Here is a 24,110-nt window from a genome sequence, read left to right on the forward strand (position 1 = left end):
CCCATTTATTATCTGTATTCTCATTTCTGAGGATATTGTCCCAGTCTACCAGATTAAGGGCATCTCTAAGCTGTTCAAACTTTGCCTTCCTAAAGTTCAATGTTTTTGTGACTCCCTGACAAGTCCCCCTAGTGAAAGACAGGTGAAACTGCACAATATTGTGGTCGCTATTTCCTAAATGCCCAACCACCTGCAGATTTGTTATTCTGTCAGGTCTATTAGATAGTATTAGGTCTAAAAGTGCTGCTCCTCTGGTTGGATTCTGCACCAATTGTGAAAGATAATTTTTCTTGGTTATTAGCAGAAACCTGTTGCCTTTATGGGTTTCACAGGTTTCTGTTTCCCAGTTAATATCCGGGTAGTTAAAGTCCCCCATAACCAGGACCTCATTATGGGTTGCAGCTTCATCTATCTGCTTTAGAAGTAGACTTTCCATGCTTTCTGTTATATTTGGGGGTTTGTAACAGACCCCAATGAGAATTTTGTTACCATTTTTCCCTCCATGAATTTCAACCCATATGGACTCGACATCCTCATTCCCTTCGCTAATATCCTCCCTTAAAGTGGACTTTAGACAAGACTTTACATAGAGACAAACCCCTCCTCCTCTCCGATTTTTACGATCCTTTCTAAACAGACTGTAACCCTGTAAGTTAACTGCCCAGTCATAGCTTTCATCTAACCATGTCTCGGTTATTCCCACTATGTCAAAGTTACCTGTAGATATTTCTGCTTCTAGTTCTTCCATCTTGTTTGTCAGGCTTCTGGCGTTTGCGAGCATGCAGTTTAGAGGATTTTGTTTTGTTCCAATCTCCTCACTGTGGATTGTTTTAGAAATGTTCTTACCTCCCTTCTGAGTATGTTTTCCTGGGTCGTCTTTGTTTGAGTCTAATGTTTTTCTTCCCGTCCCCTCTTCTTCTAGTTTAACGCCCTCCTGATGAGTGTAGCGAGTCTTCTGGCGAATGTGTGTTTCCCAGGTTTGTTGAGGTGTAGTCCGTCTCTGGCGAGGAGTCCATCATACCAGTAATTCACACCGTGGTCCAGGAATCCAAATCCTTGTTGTCTGCACCATCGTCTTAGCCAGTTGTTTGCATCAAGGATCCTGTTCCATCTCCTGGTGCCATGCCCGTCTACTGGAAGGATAGAAGAAAAAACTACCTGTGCATCCAATTCCTTTACTTTCTTCCCCAACTCTTCAAAGTCCTTGCAGATTGTCGGTAGGTCCTTCCTTGCCGTGTCATTGGTGCCAACATGTATCAGAAGAAATGGGTGGACGTCCTTGGAGCTGAAGAGCTTTGGTATCCTATCGGTCACATCCTTGATCATCGCACCTGGAAGGCAGCATACTTCTCTTGCAGTTATGTCCGGTCTGCAGATGGCTGCTTCGGTGCCTCTCAGTAGTGAGTCTCCCACCACCACCACTCTTCGTTGCTTCTTGGCTGTACTTTTTGCTGTCACTTGTTGCTGTGTGCCCTTTTCTTTTTTGCTTGCTGGTATTGCTTCATTCTTAGGTGTGCCATCTTCATCCTCTACAAAGATTTGATATCGGTTCTTCAGTTGTGTGGTTGGTGATTTCTCCATGGTCTTCTTGCTTCTTTTGGTCACATGCTTCCACTCATCTGCTTTTGGAGGTTCTCTGACACTTTTTGCACCTTCTGTGACCAGTAGAGATGCTTCTGTTCTGTCTAGAAAGTCTTCATTCTCTTTGATGAGTTTCAAAGTTGCTATTCTTTCTTCCAGACCCCGCACCTTTTCTTCTAAAAGGGCCACTAGTCTACACTTCTGACAGGTGAAATTGGATTCTTCTTCTGGTCGATCTGTGAACATGTAGCACATGCTGCAGCTCACCATGTAGGTTGTCACATCTGCCATGTTGCTCCTAGATCCTGCTGACTTGCTGTGTGTTTTCCTTCTTGTGTAATCTACTCAGCCAAGCTCTCTTGCAATAATGTCCTACAGGCAAAAATTTGGTGATGCTTTCGAAGCAGCTGGTCCCGGCTGTACCCAACGATCTTCTAGCTTAGGGAGACTTCGCTTCTCCCAGAAGGCACCTGGAATATGCAAATTAGCCTCCTGAAGCTTGAATCCCTGGTTTGGTGATGCTTTCGAAGCAGCTGGTCCCGGCTGTACCCAACGATCTTCTAGCTTAGGGAGACTTCGCTTCTCCCAGAAGGCACCTGGAATATGCAAATTAGCCTCCTGAAGCTTGAATCCCTGGTTTGGTGATGCTTTCGAAGCAGCTGGTCCCGGCTGTTCCTTCACTTTTAGATCCATGAGCCCCTTTTTTCCTTGTTTCTTCCAGACCTATTTGCACCCATCAGGGCCTAGTCTATTGACTTTCATCTCATCACTCCAAATCACCCATTTCCAATCTTCTAATGTCCACTTTTCGTACTTTTTTGTAAACTTAAGGTGACATAAGGTGCTTGCATGGATGTCTATGATCTCACTATTACGAAGCTGTTATGGAACTCACATGATGCAGTTTGTCAATTTTCTTGGCGGAGAGTAGGCTTGAGTGAAACGGATCGGACAAATTCAAAAGTCGCCGACTTTTGGCAAAGTCGGGTTTCATGAAACCCGACCCGATCCTAGTGTGGGATCGGCCATGCGGTCGGCGATCTTCGTGCCAAAGTCGCGTTTCATATGACGCGTTTGGCGCCATTTTTTCAGCCAATGAAGGAGCGTGGGCAGAGTGATGACATAGGTCTTAGGGGCGTGGATGCTTATCGCCATCTTCTCGCTGTAGCGATTTGCAATGTGTAACACCAGCTTTTCTGTTCAGGGACGGAGGAGAGAGAGAGAGAGAGAGAGAGGGGGAAAAAAAATATACGGTATATAGATTTCCCATTGACTTTGCATTGGGTTTCGTGTTTCGGTCGATCCCCAACTTTTCGCCATAATCGGCCGATTTCACTCGACTCGACTTTTGAGATAGTCGGGTTTTGCGAAACCTGACTCGACCCTAAAAAAGAAAAAGTCGCTCAACCCTACCGGAGAGACTGACATCAATGAGCTAGACTATGCTCTTTCTCTTTTCTTGGGAAACCTTCTTCATGGCTGCTCCTCGATTTGAACCAGTGACCTGTTTCTTGGAAATCAACCTAATAACACAATGAGATATTAGGAAATGTGAGAGCAGGTTGTACTACATAGTATACAGGAAGAAAAATATTTTTCCATCACCTGGAGCAAAACACCCACAATTCAATGACATGATGTGAATCTGCATAACTAATCATATGCTAAATAACTACAAGTCAAATTTAAGTATGAGATAGCCAAAATGGTTGTCTATAAAATGATGGTAGTCTTAAGTCTTAAGCAGTACTTGGTGGTGAGATATGGAGCCTGAAAGTCAAAAGTTCAAAACATTGTTACCCCCTTGCTCATCAGTGTAATTAGCAGAGAACTTTACACACTTACAAAAGGCAGAATATGTATGTACTAAAGATGAGCAAATCGATTTAATAGGTTCAATTTTAGGAAGTTTGCAAGTCCAAGCAAATTTAAAAAAAATTGTGTCACTATCAAATACAATATTTCTCAAAAAAACAATTTCAGAATCAATGGGATCCATTCAAGCATTCCAGAGTTATTGCATCATAAAGTGACACTGGTCAGAATTGTAAAAATTGGCATGGTCATTAACATGCAATCCACCTTGGAGAGTAAAGGGGTTAAAATCAAATTTGCCATGGTGTTTATTTTAAGGGAATCTAGACAGTTTATATATTAGTTATGTTCAAGCAAAGTCAAGCCTTACTAAGTAATGTTAAATGCACACTATCTATCATGTCAGCACTTTGACAGCCCTTTAGTAAATTCACTTTGATACGTTTTTACCTTTAAAAACATTTTTTTTCTCTTTGCAATGCAGGTGCAGATGCTGTGGAAGCACAGTGTAAAAGATTTGAAGTAAAGTCAAATGAGGACGGGAAGATGTTGTTCTCAGCTGATGAGGAAGAAATCACTATTGGTGCTGACAGACTCAGAGTCACAGGTGAGGTTTTGCAAACAAATATATTTGGAGTAAGATTTTTTATAGTCAGTTGATATTTAGTCACCTTTTGTGTCAACAGAACAAGAGTATTTGAAGTATAGACAGCAAATTTCAAATAAAGCAAAGACGAGCTAGGGAAATATATACAGAAATGCAGAACAAGTACAATTGAAGGACCTTGCCAATATATTGGGATAAAAAAATAAAACATAAAACATTCTCAAGGTTTTATCTCATCTGGTAAGGATAAAATCTACTGTATAGGATGTTCCAGTTTCAATGGAATATGATTATTTAGACATATTCATTTTATATAATATGCTATTTAAAGCAAAACTGTTGTTTTAATTTTTATATCTGAAATCAATACCACATGGGAAAATAATAAACTTTGTAATTTATTTTATCAAAGATATATGCTGTTTTCTCCACCAGGAGTGATCATTCAATGACAAAAATGCCTTATTCCAGGGTAAAATCTGTTATCAGTAAAGACAGAGTCATACATTACTGAAAGAGAATATTATAAAAAACAACTATCTTCTATGTAAAAGGGATGGTTGAGAAGGAGGGTGGACCTCGGCCTCTAACTCTTCCCTCCTACTGTATTCATAGAATCTTATAAGAAGAAACAGTTATCTCCTATCTCTGCAATGTAAAAATCTGTCTTCACTGAATACAGATTTTACCTGTGAATTGAGAATTTTGAAAATGAATGATCATTCCTGGTGGAGAAAGAAGTACAGTTGTGCTCAAAAGTTTACATACTCTTCAGCATTTTAGCTTTCTTGGTCTTTTTTCAGAGAATATGAATTATAACACCTAAACTTTTTCTCCACTCATGGTTAGTGGTTGGGTGAAGCCATTTATTGTTAAACTACTGTGTTTTCTCTTTTTTAAATCATAATGACAACCCAAAACATCCAAATGACCCTAGTTTACTTACCCTGGTTATTTTGGCCAGATAACATGCACAGAAGTTGACACAAATGGGTTTGAATGGCTAGTAAAGTTAACATCCTCACCTGCAACCTGTTTGCTTGTAATTAGTGTGTGTGAATAAAAGCTGAGTGAGTTTCTGAGATCCAGACAGACTATTGCATCTTTCATCATGCCACTGACGTCTCTGGATTGTGAGTCATGGGGAAAGTGAAAGAATTGTGAACGGATCTACAGAAAAAGGTAGTTGAACTGTATAAAACAGGAAAGGAATACAAACACATATCCAAGGAACTGATAATGTCAGGCAGTAGCATTCAAACTGTGAATAACAAATGGAAAATCAAGGGCTCTGTAAAAACTAGACCACGGTCAGGTAGACCAACAAAATATTCATCTACAAATGCCAGGAAAATTGTTCAGGATGCAAAGAAAAACCCACAAATAAAATCAGTTGAAATACTGGACTCTCTGAAAACTAGCAGTGTGGCTCTTTCAAGATGCACAATATGGAGGCACTTGAAGAAAAAATTGGCTGCATGGTTGAGTTGCCAGATGAAAGCCATTACAGTGCAAATGCCACAAAGTATCTCTCCTACAATACGCAAAACAGCACAGAGACAAGCCTCAAAACTTCCGGAACAAGGTAATATAGAGTGATGAGACCAAAATTGAACGTTTTGGCCACAACAGTAAACATTATATTTGGAGAGAGGTCAACCAGGCCTATGATTAAAGGAACACCATTCCTCTGTAAAGCACAGAGATAGATTGCTGATGTTTTGGGGATGTGTGAGCTACAAAAGCACAGGAAACTTGGACAAAGTTGAAGGAAAGATGAATGCAGCACGTTATCAGCAAATGCTGGAGGCAAATTTGCACTCATCAGCCCGGAAGCTGCGCATGTGACGTTCTTGGACATTCCAACATGACAATGATCGAAAACACAAAGCCAAGTCAACCTGTCATTGGCTACAGCAGAACAAAGTGAAGGTTCTGGAGTGGCCATCTCAGTCTCCTGATCTCAACATCATTGAGTTACTCTGGGGAGATCTCAAGCGTGCAGTTCATGCTAGACAGCCGAGGAATTTGCAGGAAATGGAGGCTTTTTGCCAAGAAGAGTGGGCAGCTTTACCATCTGAGAAAATAAAGAACCTCATCCACAAATACCACAAAAGAATTCAAGCTGTCATTGATGTAAGAGGGGGCAATACAAGGTATTAAGGAATGGGGCATGTAAACTGTTGATCAGGGTCATTAGATGTTTTGGGTTGTCATTATGATTTCAAAAGATAAAACATAGCAGTTTGACAATAAATGGCTTCACCCAACCACTAACCATGAGTGGAGAAAAAGTTTTGGTGTTATAATTCATATTCTCTGAAAAGAGGCCAGGAAAGCAAAAATTCTGCAGAGATATGTAAACTTTTGAGCACAACTGTATCTGTATAAAAAGTTAGACTGTAGTTTGCCAAAATGTACGTGAGTAAGGCAAAATACTTTTGGGAAAGCATCTTGTGTATGAGACTAAGATAGATCTTTTTGATAAAGCACATTATTCTTCTGCTTGCTGGAAATGGAATGAGGGTTACAAAGAAAAGAATACAGCACCTACAGTCAAATATGGTTGATGTGCAAAGATGTTTTCTGGTCGCTTTGCTGTCTCTGGCACTATGTGCCTTTACTGTTTGCAAGGCATCATGAAATCTGAAGATTACCAAAGGATTTTGGGTAGCAATGTAATGCCCAGTGTTAGAAAGCTGGGTTTCCGTCCTGGGTCATGGGTCTTCCAGCAGGACACTGACTTTGTCAGCGGAAATATGGAAAAATTATAGCTCTCAAAATATGGCGATGCAATATAAAGCATTTTTTTAGCATGTAACAGCAGCCAAACAGAAAAACTATATAAATCTGGTATCGCTGTAATCACACAGACACAAAGAATAAAGTTTTCTAATCACTTATTCCACACGAGGAATGGCATAAAAAATAAATAGAACCAATTCTTCATCTGATGTTGATTTTTTTCATTCTGCCTCCCAAAGATCTCAGTAAGGCTCAGCTCACATTTATCCTGCCCTCTATGCTAAGTGCTGACATATGGGTTTCCATGTAAATCTCTGAAATACGTGATTCAGGTGATTCAGACGGAACCCCTGGTGGAAGATTTCCTATAATGAGGCAGATGGACGCACTGTGGAAGCCATCTGACCTGTGATCCAGTGGTGTCAGTCTTTTTATTAGTAGTGCATAAAAGTGCTGTCGGACACAGTTTTGTGCACTTATGAAAAGAAGAACACAGCTGAACAAGGACCAGACAGAGCCCAGAGTAACTCTGTTGTCACATTATAGTGAAGGGATCCCTTGGGGGGTGTTATCTGAATTACGTCACTTGGAGATTTACAAGGAAACCCTGATGGAAGTGATCAGTGTACAGTGCCGGATAAATGTGAGCCAAAATATTGTGCAAAATGTTCCAAATAAAAGCTTCAACTCAATCCACATAAAAATCAAGTCCCCACTAAGGTCCGTTTTTTATTAACGAATATATAGGGGGTTTCCACATTAATGGTAGTACAAAGGCTTTGGAAAAGTGAAATGGCCCCAAAAGAAATTCAGCAAATTCTCTGCTTCAAAATCCAAATGCTCCCCTGTCTTCAGAGTCCCAATGTGCCTAGACCACAGTTAGTGTCCACATGTTTGCCATTTCTGTAGCAATGAGAGCCCCCTAATTTATGGGTGCATGAGCTGGGAACAATGTATGGGCACTACAACATACTGGTCACAACAACGTACTGACCACTACAATGGCAGTTTGCAATTTTCACATAGCAACATGCTCTGCTGCTTTTTTCTGGAAAACACGCATGGAGTCAAAATCGTCATTACATTTGTAGATAAATTCCCAGTGGGGTATATTTTCAAAAATGGGGTCACTTGATTGGGATTCTGCTCTCCTAGCATTTAGGGGCTCTGTATATGGAGTCAGAAAACTATTATAGAAAATTCTGCCCTCCAGTATGCCCCCTGTAAAATATTACTGTTTAGCCATACCTTTAGACAATAGTACTCCATCCCTCCCAAGTCTCGTCTGTTTGTTGGGCTCTCCATGCGTGTGTTGTGACTGACAGATAGCTGCAACATTTGCTGCTGCGGCGTTGAACTGCTGATCATCCTGAGTGATCCAGGTATCTGGGTTCCCACGGCAGCTCGTTCAGTAAGCATTATAGCTTGCCAAAAAAGAAGGAACCCAAAGATATTTGCTCCTTTCTAGTTTTGAGCACCTTGAGGGGTGTAGATTTTAGAATGGTGTCACTTTTGGATATTTTCTGTCATATAAACCCATCAAAGTCACTTCAAATGTAATGTGATATCTAAAAAAAATGGTTTTGTAAATTTTGTTGGAAAAATGAGAAATAGCTGGTCAACTTTAACCCTTATAACTTCCTAACAAAAAAATTATGTTTCAAAAATTGTGCTGATGTAAAGTTGACATGTGGGAAATGTAATTTATTAACTATTTTGTGTGATATAACGCTATGATTTAATGGCAGAAAAATTAAAAGTTTGAAGATTGCAAAATTGTCAACATTTTTTTCAAAATTTACATTTTTTCACAAACACAAGTCATGTCAAATAAATTTTACTACTATCATAAAGTACAATATGTCATGAAAAAAGCAATCTCAGAATCAGTGGGATCCGTTGAAGAGTTCTACAGCTATCACTTCATAAATTGACAGAGGTAAAAATGGTAACATTTGGCCCGGTTATGATGATGCCAACAGCCTTGGGGTGTGAAGGGGTTAAAGAGGTTAAGAGGGGTTGAACATAGCCCTGGGAAACATCATAGTGTTATTCTCTCTATGCCTTTTCAGTTGATTAGGAGTACTTACAATGTGCAGTGGTGAATCATTTAGACACAAATTAAATTTTAAAGAAAAATATTCAGCTTTCAAATTTCAAAAGATTCACTCATGTCTAATTATTATTATTATCAATATACCTAATTTGGATGTGTCCATGTGTCTGTGCACAATGAGTCATCCATAGCTGAACAGTAACTTAGGTATCCATAGTTACTACCACTAGCAGCTAACTGCCTGGGTGTAACCATGGATACTTAAGGAGAGGCGCTCTCCCTGGTGGCGAGTTAAGGCATAAGCCTTTTTTCCAACACTCAGGCAACACTGAGGCAACAGTGTGAGGTGACATTACAAAGATGGACCAAATTGAGCGCGCTGCTACACATAGAGAAGCAAATCGCATACGGATGCGTAACCTGCATCTTAATGAAACAGAAGACGAATAAAATTGTCGAAGAACTGCTGATGCAGCCTGACAGAGGGCGGCCAGAGCAAGAGAAACAAATGAAGTAACTGAATCACGTAGAGCATCTAATGCTGCATGACAATGAGCAACACACAATGCACAAAGTGATACTCATATTTCCAAAAAAAGAGAACAAGATAGAATACGTGTCCAAAATGCAAGAGCCACTCGATGACGGCAAGTTAAATTTGCTGCTAGAGGACTTCTCAATCAAATAGATGAGACACGTATTGAAGAGCACTATGCTGGCGAACTGACATTTCGCTGTCAGTTCTGCCAATCTAAAATTTTAAAAAAGACGAAATGGCGCAGGACAAAGCATTCCCTTCCTACTGCAAGAGAGGGCGCGTCCAATTATGTCCCATTCGTATGGATGATCAATTAGTCAAGTTGATGAAAGGAGAGCATCCGCAGTCCAATAACTTTATGGCTAATATAAGGCAATACAATAGCTCGCTTGTTTTGGCATCAATGGGAGCACAAGTAGCGCCACCTCCTGGGCACGGTCCATACTGTTTTCAAATTCATGGACAAATTTACCACAGAACTGCCCCATTGTATCCCGCTGTGGGTAGTACTCCCATATTTGCCCAGATTTATATCTTGGACAGTGAAGAAGCATTAAGGCATTACGAGTCAACAGTTATGCCGGTGTTATGGATCACATCCATAATGCTGCATTACACCAAGGGCTAAAAGCTGGGACACCAGTAATCTTACTGTCCACTTTCATTGGAAGCCCAAGAGCTATGCAGCAAAATTACTGAGACGCTATGACAATTGTCTGAAAATTCGGAAAGCCAGATCTTTTTGTTACGATGACCTGTAACCCAAAGTGGAAAGAAATTACTGAAAACTTAGAACCATGGCAAAGGCCAGAGTTCAGACCAGATTTGGTTGCACGAGTATTTAAAATCAAACTCCAAGCCGTGCTTCTTGAGATTTTGAAAAAACAAATTTTTGGCCGTGTAGTTGCCTATGTGCATGTAATAGAATTTCAAAAGCGTGGACTACCACACGCTCACATGCTCTTAATCCTCGGAGAGGAAATTAAACCGAGGGACAAAGAAATAATTGACGAATTGTTCTCTGCTGAAATCCCAAATGAGACAGCAAATCCAAAACTGCATGAGGCAGTGATGAAGCACATGATTCATGGTCCATGTGGCGAAGATCAACCTGGTGCTATATGCATGACAGATGGTCAACGCGCAAAAATATTCCCAAAGGAATTTAATACAGAGACAAACCCCAATGTTAATGGTTACCCACAGTACCATCGATGCAATACTGGTAAAACCAGATGAGGTGAAAATCGACAGTAGATGGGTAGTTCCATACAACCCCTATTTATTACTCAAGTACAATAGCCATATTAATGTTGAGATATGTGCTTCAATAAAAAGTGTTAAATATCTTTTCAAATATGTATACAAAGGACATGACTGTTTACTTAATGGGTCATAAAGCACGAAGTCACACCGTGGCCAAGAGTACAATGATATCACTCTCCCATCAGAAACGTCAAGAATTTTTTTTTTTTTGAGTGAGAGTACTCCCAGATAAATCGCATGCAAACACATGGAGTAAGCACAAAATCTCACAAATCATTCTAAGATATTTCATTTATTTAGTAAATGTTACAAACAGGTGTATCAAAAAACATAATACAACAAATACAGGAAAAGTCCAAGGAACAAACTAGTAATGTACCAGGGAGTAGGTGGGAAAAGAGGTAAAATTCCTCATGGTAATAGCCAAGCTTACGTGCCACTGCACAAGGTAATCAAGACACAGCTCATCAAGTCTGTTGCACAGTTACATGGATAAAGATACCGCTTGTCTCAGAATGCAGTGAAGTAATCAAAAAGGCTTACCTATGGTCTAGAGTGAATCCCACGAATTCCCTGACGCCCCTGACGTGCGTTTCGCGGTCCAGCTTTCTCAAAGGGGAGGTAGACATTAACTAGTCTCTCAGCCTTTAATAGAAGGAAACCGGAAGTGCCTGATGATATCGGCACACCCGTCCCGGACTACATTACCCATCACCCCTATGACCGTCACAATGACATCAGAGGCTGGACTTCCGCCCACATGCGCACGTCCTTTGTGATGGCCATAGTGATGGGTAATGTACAACAGACTTTTGATGAGCTAAATGAAACATCTTAGAATGATTTGTGAGATTTTGTGCTTACTCCATATGTTTCCATGCCAAAGGACATGACTGTGCCAATATCAAGTTTGATACAATAAACTGGAATGAACCAGCCATGCCATGTACCTTGTTTCTCAGTATATAAGCACCCCTGAGGGCATGTGGAGAATCAGAAAAAATAAAATGCATGATGCTTCACATACCATTAAAAGGCTTGCTGTTCACCTTGAAAACATGCAGCAAGTTTTTTTTGAAGATGGTAATGTGGATATGGTTATTTTGGACTCAAAAGCCTCTACTCTGCAGGCTTATTTTGAGCTAAACAGAGTTGATGCTTCCGCCCGTCAGTATTTGTACAGTGAAATCCCAGAACACTATGTCTGGGATAGAAAAGCTGTATCAGAAGGATTGAAAAAATGACGGGCTCAATTTGGGAACATTTTTTGGGAAAATTTGGGAAAATCGGCTGCGCTGATTCTTTGGAATGCAATACCTAGGTTAATATGATTAATCCCCAATCCCCACAGTTTTAAGCATGCCCTAAAAACTCATTTGTTCAGATTGGCCTACCGCCTCAATGCATTAACCTAATGATCCCGGTGTGGCCCATTAAAAAAAAAAACATAATCAGGTTCCTCGCATCATGTTCTCATACACTTTATGCAGTTAATAGCCCTCTGTGTCTGTACTGCTACATACTTAGGCAGTTAACTGGTTCATGCATCTTTACATGAACACCTGAGCCTTACATTATGGCTGGTCCGAATAACTAAAGCAATTGTTACCATCCACCTCTCGTGTCTCCCCTTTTCCTCATAGTTTGTAAGCTTGCGAGCAGGGCCCTCATTCCTTTTGGTATCTATTTTGAACTGTGATTTCTGTTATGCTGTAATGTCTATTGTTTGTACAAGTCCCCTCTATAATTTTTAAAGCGCTGCGGAATATGTTGGCGCTATATAAATAAAATTATTATTATTATTATTATTTAAACAATTGTCCGAATGTATGCAGTCTCTTTAACAGATGTGAGCTGCATTACCTAAGACTCCTTTTACTTCACGTAAGAGGAACAAAATCTTATGCTGACTTAAGGACTGTCAATGGAGTCGTACATGACACATATAAAAATGCGTGCACTGACCTTCATCTTTTGGAAGACGATTCCAAATGGGAAGACGGTATAAAGAATGCAATTGCTTTCCAAATGCCCTACTGTTGTGAATTCTGTTGTCGGGCTCCCTTGTTATGGCTGGCAATCAGGCAACACAGCGTGCAGTAATCAGCGCACATACAGAGATCTGGCAATAACCAAAAACAATAGGACGAGCTCTGAGACGTGGAATCTCTGTAGACTGCAGTACCTGATCTATCCTCACACAACTATAAGCAGCAGTGGATTGCGCCTATCACTACCTATGCAACTCGGCACTGCCTGAGGAGCTGACTAGCCTGAAGATAGAAATACAAGCCTGACTTACCTCAGAGAAATACCCCAAAGGAATAGGCAGCCCCCCACATATAATGACTGTTAGCAAGATGAAAAGACAAACGTAGGAATGAAATAGATTCAGCAACGTGAGGCCCGATATTCTAGACAGAGCGAGGATAGCAAAGAGAACTATGCAGTCTACAAAAAACCCTAAAACGAAAACCACGCAAAGGGGCAAAAAAGACCCACCGTGCCGAACTAACAGCACGGCGGTGCACCCCTTTGCTTCTCAGAGCTTCCAGCAAAAGTTAATAGCAAGCTGGACAGAAAAAACAGAAAACAAACTGGAAGCACTTATCTAGCAGAGCAGCAGGCCCAAGGAAAGATGCAGTAGCTCAGATCCAACACTGGAACATTGACAAGGAGCAAGGAAGACAGACTCAGGTGGAGCTAAATAGCAAGGCAGCCAACGAGCTCACCAAAACACCTGAGGGAGGAAGCCCAGAGACTGCAATACCACTTGTGACCACAGAAGTGAATTCAGCCACAGAATTCACAACAGTACCCCCCCCTTGAGGAGGGGTCACCGAACCCTCACCAGAACCCCCAGGCCGACCAGGATGAGCCACATGAAAGGCACGAACAAGATCTGGGGCATGGACATCAGAGGCAAAAACCCAGGAATTATCTTCCTGAGCATAACCCTTCCATTTGACCAGATACTGGAGTTTCCGTCTAGAGACACGAGAATCCAAAATCTTCTCCACAATATACTCCAATTCCCCCTCCACCAAAACAGGGGCAGGAGGCTCCACAGATGGAACCATAGGTGCCACGTATCTCCTCAACAACGACCTATGGAATACATTATGTATGGAAAAGGAGTCTGGGAGGGTCAGACGAAAAGACACCGGATTGAGAATCTCAGAAATCCTATACGGACTAATAAAACGAGGTTTAAATTTAGGAGAGGAAACCTTCATAGGAATATGACGAGAAGATAACCAAACCAGATCCCCAACACGAAGTCGGGGTCCCACACGGCGTCTGCGATTAGCGAAAAGCTGAGCCTTCTCCTGGGACAAGGTCAAATTGTCCACTACCTGAGTCCAGATCTGCTGCAACCTGTCCACCACAGAATCCACACCAGGACAGTCCGAAGACTCAACCTGTCCTGAAGAGAAACGAGGATGGAACCCAGAATTGCAGAAAAATGGAGAGACCAAGGTAGCCGAGCTGGCCCGATTATTAAGGGCGAACTCAGCCAACGGCAAAAATGACACCCAATCATCCTGGTCAGCGGAAACAAAACATCTCAGATATGTTTCCAAGGTCTGATTGGTTCGTTCGGTCTGGCCATTAGTCTGAGGATGGAAGGCCGAGGAGAAAGATAGGTCAATGCCCATCCTACCACAAAAGGCTCGCCAGAACCTCGAGACAAACTGGGAACCTCTGTCAGAAACAATATTCTCAGGAATGCCATGTAAACGAACCACATGCTGGAAGAACAAAGGCACCAAATCAGAGGAGGAAGGCAATTTAACCAAGGGCACCAGATGGACCATTTTAGAAAAGCGATCACAGACCACCCAAATGACCGACATCTTTTGAGAAACGGGAAGGTCAGAAATGAAATCCATCGAAATATGTGTCCAAGGCCTCTTCGGGACCGGCAAGGGCAAAAGCAACCCACTGGCACGTGAACAGCAGGGCTTAGCCCTAGCACAAATTCCACAGGACTGCACAAAAGCACGCACATCCCGCGACAGAGACGGCCACCAGAAGGATCTAGCAACCAACTCCCTGGTACCAAAGATTCCTGGATGACCGGCCAGCACCGAACAATGAAGTTCAGAGATAACTTTACTAGTCCACCTATCAGGGACGAACAGTTTCTCGGCCGGACAACGATCAGGTTTATTAGCCTGAAATTTCTGCAACACTCTCCGCAAATCAGGGGAGATGGCAGACACAATGACTCCTTCCTTGAGGATACTCGCCGGCTCAGATAACCCCGGAGAGTCGGGCACAAAACTCCTAGACAGAGCATCCGCCTTCACATTTTTAGAGCCCGGAAGGTATGAAATCACAAAATCAAAACGAGCAAAAAATAACGACCAACGGGCCTGTCTAGGATTCAAGCGCTTGGCAGACTCAAGATAAGTAAGGTTCTTATGATCAGTCAAAACCACCACGCGATGCTTAGCACCCTCAAGCCAATGACGCCACTCCTCGAATGCCCACTTCATGGCCAGCAACTCTCGGTTGCCCACATCATAATTACGCTCAGCAGCAGAAAATTTCCTGGAAAAGAAAGCACATGGTTTGAACACTGAGCAACCAGAACCTCTCTGTGACAAAACCGCCCCTGCACCAATCTCAGAAGCATCAACCTCGACCTGGAACGGAAGAGAAACATCAGGTTGACACAACACAGGGGCACAGCAAAAACGACGCTTCAACTCCTGAAAAGCTTCCACGGCAGCAGAAGACCAATTAACCAAATCAGCACCCTTCTTGGTCAAATCGGTCAATGGTCTGGCAATGCTAGAAAAATTACAGATGAAGCGACGATAAAAATTAGCAAAGCCCAGGAATTTCTGCAGACTTTTTAGAGATGTCGGCTGGGTCCAATCCTGGATGGCCTGAACCTTAACCGGATCCATCTCGATAGTAGAAGGGGAAAAGATGAACCCCAAAAATGAAACTTTCTGCACACCGAAGAGACACTTTGATCCCTTCACGAACAAGGAATTAGCACGCAGTACCTGGAAAACCATTCTGACTTGCTTCACATGAGACTCCCAATCATCTGAGAAGATCAAAATGTCATCCAAGTAAACAATCAAGAATTTATCCAGATACTCACGGAAAATGTCATGCATAAAAGACTGAAAAACAGATGGAGCATTGGCAAGTCCGAACGGCATCACCAGATACTCAAAATGACCCTCGGGCGTATTAAATGCCGTTTTCCATTCATCTCCCTGCCTGATTCTCACCAGATTATACGCACCACGAAGATCAATCTTAGTAAACCAACTAGCCCCCTTAATCCGAGCAAACAAGTCAGAAATCAATGGCAAGGGATACTGAAACTTAACAGTGATCTTATTAAGAAGGCGGTAATCAATACACGGTCTTAGCGAACCATCCTTCTTGGCTACAAAAAAGAACCCTGCTCCCAATGGTGACGACGATGGGCGAATATGTCCCTTCTCCAGGGACTCCTTCACATAACTGCGCATAGCGGTGTGTTCAGGTACGGACAAATTAAATAAACGACCCTTAGGGAATTTACTACCAGGAATCAAATCGATAGCACAATCACAATTCCTATGCGGAGGTAGGGCATCAGACTTGGACTCTTCAAATACATCCTGAAAGTCCGACAAGAACTCTGGGATGTCAGAAGGAATGGATGACGAAATAGACAAAAATGGAACATCACCATGTACTCCCTGACAACCCCAGCTGGTTACCGACATAGAGTTCCAATCCAATACTGGATTATGGGTTTGTAGCCATGGCAACCCCAACACGACCACATCATGCAAATTATGCAGTACCAGAAAGCGAATAACTTCCTGATGTGCAGGAGCCATGCACATGGTCAGCTGGGCCCAGTACTGAGGCTTATTCTTGGCCAAAGGTGTAGCATCAATTCCTCTCAACGGAATAGGACACCGCAAAGGCTCCAAGAAAAATCCACAACGTTTAGCATAATCCAAATCCATCAGATTCAGGGCAGCGCCTGAATCCACAAACGCCATGACAGAATACGATGACAAAGAGCACATTAAGGTAATGGACAAAAGGAATTTTGACTGTACAGTACCAATAACGGCAGAGCTATCGAACCGCCTAGTGCGTTTAGGACAATTAGAAATAGCATGAGTAGAATTACCACAATAGAAACACAGTCTGTTCAGACGTCTGTGTTCTTGCCGTTCTACTTTAGTCATAGTCCTGTCGCACTGCATAGGCTCAGGTTTACTCTCAGACAATACCGCCAGATGGTGCACAGATTTACGCTCGCGCAAGCGACGACCGATCTGAATGGCCAAGGACATAGACTCATTCAAACCAGCAGGCATAGGAAATCCCACCATTACATCCTTAAGAGCTTCAGAGAGACCCTTTCTGAACAAAGCCGCTAGTGCAGATTCATTCCACAGAGTGAGTACTGACCACTTCCTAAATTTCTGACAATATACTTCTACATCATCCTGACCCTGGCATAAAGCCAGCAGATTTTTCTCAGCCTGATCCGCTGAATTAGGCTCATCGTAAAGCAATCCCAGCGCCTGGAAAAATGCATCAACATTACTCAATGCAGAATCTCCTGGTGCAAGAGAAAACGCCCAGTCCTGTGGGTCGCCCGCAAAAAAGAAATAATAATCAAAACCTGTTGAATAGGATTACCAGAAGAATGAGGTTTCAAGGCCAAAAATAGCTTACAATTATTTCTGAAGCTCAGGAACTTAGTTCTGTCACCAAAAAACAAATCAGGAATCGGAATTCTTGGTTCTAGCATCGATTTCTGATCAATAGTATCTTGAATCTTTTGTACATTTACAACGAGATTATCCATTGAGGAGCACAGAGCCTGAATATCCATGTCCACAGCTGTGTCCTGAAGCACTCTAATGTCTAGGGGAAAAAAAAGACTGAAGACAGAGCTAAGAAAAAAAAATGATGTCAGGATTTCTTTTTTCCCTCTATTGGGAATCATTGGGTGGCTCCTTGTACTGTTATGGCTGGCAATCAGGCAACACAGCGTGCAGTAATCAGCGCACATACAGAGATCTGGCAATAACCAAAAACAATAGGACGAGCTCTGAGACGTGGAATCTCTGTAGACTGCAGTACCTGATCTATCCTCACACAACTATAAGCAGCAGTGGATTGCGCCTATCACTACCTATGCAACTCGGCACTGCCTGAGGAGCTGACTAGCCTGAAGATAGAAATACAAGCCTGACTTACCTCAGAGAAATACCCCAAAGGAATAGGCAGCCCCCCACATATAATGACTGTTAGCAAGATGAAAAGACAAACGTAGGAATGAAATAGATTCAGCAACGTGAGGCCCGATATTCTAGACAGAGCGAGGATAGCAAAGAGAACTATGCAGTCTACAAAAAACCCTAAAACGAAAACCACGCAAAGGGGCAAAAAAGACCCACCGTGCCGAACTAACAGCACGGCGGTGCACCCCTTTGCTTCTCAGAGCTTCCAGCAAAAGTTAATAGCAAGCTGGACAGAAAAAACAGAAAACAAACTAGAAGCACTTATCTAGCAGAGCAGCAGGCCCAAGGAAAGATGCAGTAGCTCAGATCCAACACTGGAACATTGACAAGGAGCAAGGAAGACAGACTCAGGTGGAGCTAAATAGCAAGGCAGCCAACGAGCTCACCAAGACACCTGAGGGAGGAAGCCCAGAGACTGCAATACCACTTGTGACCACAGAAGTGAATTCAGCCACAGAATTCACAACACTCCCTCCTGTGGTCATGAATGGTACTTCGGCTGGTTCTGTCCATGGACTTTCTTTGGTGGGTGTTTCTGAGTGTCCTTTCACAGGTGACGAGGTTAATTCATTAGCTGCCGCTCTATTTAACTCCACTTAGATCTTTGCTCCACGCCACCTGTCAATGTTCCAGTATTGGTCTAGTTCACTCCTGGATCGTTCTTGTGACCTGTCTTCCCAGCAGAAGCTAAGTTACAGCTTGTATTTCTTTGGTTTGCTATTTTTTCTGTCCAGCTTGCTATTTTTATTGTGTCTTGCTTGCTGGAAGCTCTGGGACGCAGAGGGAGCGCCTCCGCACCGTGAGTCGGTGCGGAGGGTCTTTTTTGCGCCCTCTGCGTGGTCTTTTTGCAGGTTTTTGTGCTGACCGCAAAGTAACCTTTTCTATCCTCGGTCAGTTCAGTAAGTCGGGCCTCACTTTGCTAAATCTATTTCATCTCTGTGTTTGTATTTTCATCTTTACTCACAGTCATTATATGTGGGGGGCTGCCTTTTCCTTTGGGGAATTTCTCTGAGGCAAGGTAGGCTTTATTTTTCTATCTTCAGGGCTAGCTAGTTCCTTAGGCTGTGCCGAGTTGCATAGGGAGCGTTAGGCACAATCCACGGCTATTTTTAGTGTGTTTGATAGGATTAGGGATTGCGGTCAGCAGAGTTCCCACGTCCCAGAGCTCGTCCTTATTATCAGTAACTATCAGGTCATTCCGTGTGCTCTTAATCACCAGGTTCATTATAGTCCTGACCACCAGGTCATAACACCCTACCAACTTCGCTAATTATTTGCTATAATTTGTGTATATGGGGAACCAGCTAAACCATTGGCATTATGGCAAAAATATAAAAGGCGGTATACTCCAGAAATTGCGGAGCAACTGGCTCTTCATGATATTAATGAAGTGCTCTTAAGCAATAAAAAGTCCTGTGCTGACTTCGGATTGCCAACTCCAGTAAATGTTCCAGATGAAATACTGCACCAACTGAATTATGCTGTAATAAAGCAGGAGGCTGAGCAATTCAAAGCTACAATTATGCAAGCAGTCAATGCTGCATCACAGCCAGATGACACTAGCTCACACTGTTTTTCTGGACGGCCCAGGAGGCAGTGGGAAGACATTTTTGTACAATTGCTTGCACAAGACACTAGAAGCATAAAAGAAGTCTATTTGCTCAGTAGCCTCCACTGGATTGGGGGCTAGATTACTACAAAATGGTAGAACCTACCATTCCAAGTTTGGCCTTGGAATTACAACAAATGAGACCAGTGTCAGAAATTAAGTCAACCTCACTTCAAGCAAAGCAGCTTAGGGAGTCATCTGTGGTTATTTGGGATGAAGTAACAATGACTCCCTGTTTTAATATGAATGCTGTGGATAATTTGTTCCAAGACATATGTGGAAAAAAAGACCGTTTGATGGAAAAGTTTTCATAAACAGTGGTGACTTTCGTCAAACCCTACCAATAGTGGAAGGTGGAAAAAGAGCCCAAATTGTACAGTCCACCATTAAATACTCAAAATCCTGGAATCAGTTTTCACGGTTCCAGTTGCAACAGAATATGATAACGTCTCTGGACGAAGTTGAGTACAACTCATGGTTACTGAAACTTGGCAATAGAGAGTTGTCAAATGTGTATGGTCTACCAAAAGACACAATTGAAATCCCAAATTCTTTTATTGAAGAAGGTGATTTAATTGCAGTTATTTTTGGCGACTCAATTGAGATTACAGATGTAACGGTAGAAGCAATTGCCAATAAAGCAATTCTTACGCCATTGAATGATAAAGTTCACGCCTTGAATGACAAAATTCTTAGTCAAGTTCAAGGTGAACACAGCATATAAATTCTTAGTCAAGTTCAAGGTGAACACAGCATATCGCTCCTTTGACAGAATTGAGGTAGAGGAGGGTGTGATTCTCACAAATTACCCCTTAGAGTTTCTTAACTCTTTGAATCCCACTGGGATGCCTCCTCATGAACTAAAGCTGAAACCAGGAACTGTAATTATGCTCCTGCATAATCTTAACAGAAAGCGTGGCCTTTGTATTGGCACAAGGCTTTATGTGAAAAGCTTAAAAGCAAACGTTATTCATGCCATTGCTTTAAATGGAAAAGCAAAGGGTCAGACAGTTCTTATTCCAGGAATTGACCTGATTTCCAAACATAAAAACTTGCCAGTCCAGATGCGAAGGCGTCAGTTTCCTGTCATGTTGGCTTTTGCAATGACCATCAATAAATCTCAGGGACAGTCCTTGGATATTGTAGGAATTTATTTGCCTCTCCCAGTGTTTTCACAAAGGCAGTTATATGTGGCTTTCTCCAGGGGAAGGAAAAGCCAACAAATAAGGGTCAAAATATTTGAGACACAGAAGTAAGGTAAACTTATTCCTAACATTGACAAATGGTTTACTGTCAACTCTGTGTACAAAAAAGTCTTTTATTAAGCTTTTTAACAATTGTAAAAGCCAAAAAATTTTGTATACAAAAGCGGGACAAACTCCTAGCCGTGGTCTGTGGACCAAACATTGAGCATGATCAGGGCCTTGGGGCAAATCCCAAGTGCGCTCAACCATGTGAAATAGCTTACACTCAGGAACATTGAGGAATAGTGCTATCGGATGATAGCTCTACCGTTCATTTCCTTTAGGAATAGGGCTATGGGATAACCGCTCACTTTCTTCATGGATAGCGCTATCGGATAGCTCTACCAGAACAGTAGTAGCTACAGAGCTTTTTCATACACAAGGTAGGAGTGGCAGGAGAGGTACACCAAATATTTATGCTTGCTATCAGTCTGCACATATGCCAGTCTGGTGCGTGGATACACCCCTTTGCGAGGTCAGTCTACTGCGTGGTTACACCCCATTGCATGGTTCATAATCACAGCACGATTACTCGCTATTATTATTTATTTATACAGCACCATTAATTCCATCGTGCTGTACATGAGAAGGGTTACATACAAAGTTATAGATATCGTTTACAGTAAACAAATTTACAATGACAGACTGGTACAGAGGGGAGAGGACCCTGTCCTTGAGGACTTACATTCTACGGGGTATTCACATATAAATAATTAATTAAGATGAAGCATGTTATATAATGGTCCAAATAAGAATACTATTAAAGGGAGTTTCCCATCACACAAATGTAACCTTTTTCTACTACTGTAGTCCTCACAACCACTAGAAAAGAGGTTGGTAAGCCCCCTCTCCAACATTTCTTCTCATTGGGATCATCCCTGTAAGGAGTAAAGCAGAATTAAACATTAAACGGGTGGCCCAAAGGCAAAGTAATTTTTCTCCTTTCTCCCTATCTATTTAGTTTCATAATCTAAGGTATGTCCTAAGATTTTTGCATTAAAAAATTTCCTTCCCAACTACAGCTCTTATATATTTTTTTCTGTTACCAGTCTGATGATGATTAATTTGATTTTCCCCAGTGCTTGCACAGATATTCAAACAAAGTGTCATCAGGAGGCAGATGCTGCCGTCATTGTTGTAGCTCCTGCCCCCTCCATGAAATGGAACATCATCAGTGACGCTCTTTTCCAGGGCTGTGCTGTCCCTGCTCTGTGTCTTCTCTGTCTGCCCAGTGCACAGTGCTGTCCCTGCATGTAGCTTCTGCTCTGATATTGGCTTATGAATAGTAATAAGCCAGCAGCAGAGATGTGTCATTTTACCCGTCGCTGCATGAGACTGGCGCTGCCCCTTCAGGTGACATCACTGGTCACTGCCAAGTCCAGTGAGCCTGCTCTTCCATCTGCTTATTACTATTAATAAGCTGACAACAGACTGGACGCTGCAGAGACGGAACAGTGCTGTGCACAGGGGCGACACAGCAGGCAAAGAGCAGGCACAGCACAGCCCCTGAAATGAGCATCACTGTTGATTCTTATTTTCAGGGAGGGGGCAGTGGCTGTGACAGTGACAGATGTCTTTGTCCCCTGATGACACTTCATTTGAGTATCACAGCATGCACTTGCGTACTCAAAGGAATCACTATCAGACTGGAAATAGAAAAAAAAATACAATAGCTCTTAGACAGTTTAGTTAGGGAATCATAAGGAATTTTTAAAGCAAGTATGTTAGGAAATTGCTTAGATCATGATATCAAATAGATAGGGAGATAGGAGAAAAACTACTTTGCTTTCGGACAACTCCTTGAAAGTAACTATTCTATTTAAATTATATAAGTTATCTGAAGTCATCCCCTTTAACCTTGAATTCTGAATAAGATAATGTAATTGCTTTTAAAATAAATATTGCATGAATTCAAATAGTTTTTTATTGAATAAAACGTAATAATGGCTGAATGGTCACAAGTAGGGTTGAGCGACCTTTACTTTTATAGGATCGGGTCGGGTTTCACGAAACCCGACTTTTTCAAAAGTCGGGTCGAGTGAAATCGGCCGATCCTATAAAAAAGTCGGGGTCGGGGTCGGCCAAAACCCGAAACCCAATGCAGTGCATTGGGTTTCCATGGTTCCCAGGGTCTGAAGGAGAGGAAACTCTCCTTCAGGCCCTGCGATCCATATTTTAGTGTAAAATAAAGAATTAAAATAAAAAATATCACAATACTTACCCTCTGACGCGCCCTGGTGCTAACCGGGAACCTTCCTCCTTCGAATCAGCGCTTCAAGGACCTTGCGGTGACGTCGCGGTGACGTCACGGCTTGTGATTGGTCGCGCGACCGCCCATGTGACCGCTCGCGCGACCAATCAGAAGCCGTGACGTCACCGAAGGTCCTTCAAGCGCTGATTCTTAGGAAGGAAGGCTGTCGGAAAGAAGCAGGGCGCGTCCGAGGGTGAGTATATTCCTATTAGGTATATACTCACCCTCGGACGCGCCCTGCTTCTTTCCGACAGCCTTCCTTCCTAAGAATCAGCGCTTGAAGGACCTTCGGTGACGTCACGGCTTCTGATTGGTCGCGCGAGCGGTCACATGGGCGGTCGCGCGACCAATCACAAGCCGCGAAGTCACCGCGACGTCACCGCAAGGTCCTGGAAGCGCTGATTCGAAGGAGGAAGGTTCCCGGTTAGTAACAGGGCGCGTCAGAGGGTAAGTATTGCGATATTTTTTATTTTAATTCTTTATTTTACACTTAAATCTGAATTCCGATACCAATTCCCGATATCTTAAACATATCGGGAATCGGTATCGGAATTCCGATTCCAGATTCAGAAGATCGCCGACTTCATGGCCGACCCCACACTGGGGTCGGGTCGGGTTTCATGAAACCCGACCTTGCCAAAAGTCGGCGACTTCTGAATATTACCGACCCGTTTCGCTCAACCCTAGTCACAAGCGTTTGACTTATAGCTCTCATTGATATCATTGCTTAATTTCAATAGCTGTTACTGTAGATTGGTCACACAATTGCAAAACATTGAGATTGCTTAAGGCTATGTTGTGCTGGAGGGTTTTATCACATCTGAGTACAGGTAGAAACAGACTGGTAATATCTACTCATCACAGTAAGATTGGATATATTTTTCTTATGTCAGACATTTCTATTTCTCCTTTATGTTCTTCAGTCTATGTTAGTGAGTAATGTGAATGGTTCTTTATCAACTGCATTGTATTGTGCAGCCCAGTACAAACTCAAATATTATGAAGCATTATAGTAATAACAGACTGACAGCTTATTGAAATCTATGGTCTTTCCTGATACATTAGAGTAAAAGTCCAAAAAGTCCAAAAATTAATAATAGTAATAATAAAAG

At 42.3% G+C, this 24,110-nt stretch overlaps 1 protein-coding gene across 2 annotated transcripts in view; it reads left to right on the forward strand.

Annotated features, from left to right (window-relative positions):
• Positions 1-24,110, forward strand: part of SGCZ (sarcoglycan zeta) — a 2,021,747-nt gene that overhangs the window by 1,926,948 nt on the left and 70,689 nt on the right. For both annotated transcript variants that reach the window (XM_069744428.1, XM_069744427.1), the window contains one exon: positions 3,881-4,003. In XM_069744428.1, the coding sequence (XP_069600529.1) occupies positions 3,881-4,003 (123 nt within the window). The remainder of the gene's footprint in view (positions 1-3,880; positions 4,004-24,110) is intronic.

This window comes from Ranitomeya imitator, chromosome 1 (assembly GCF_032444005.1).
Source record: "Ranitomeya imitator isolate aRanImi1 chromosome 1, aRanImi1.pri, whole genome shotgun sequence".
Taxonomy (NCBI): Eukaryota; Metazoa; Chordata; class Amphibia; order Anura; family Dendrobatidae; genus Ranitomeya; species Ranitomeya imitator.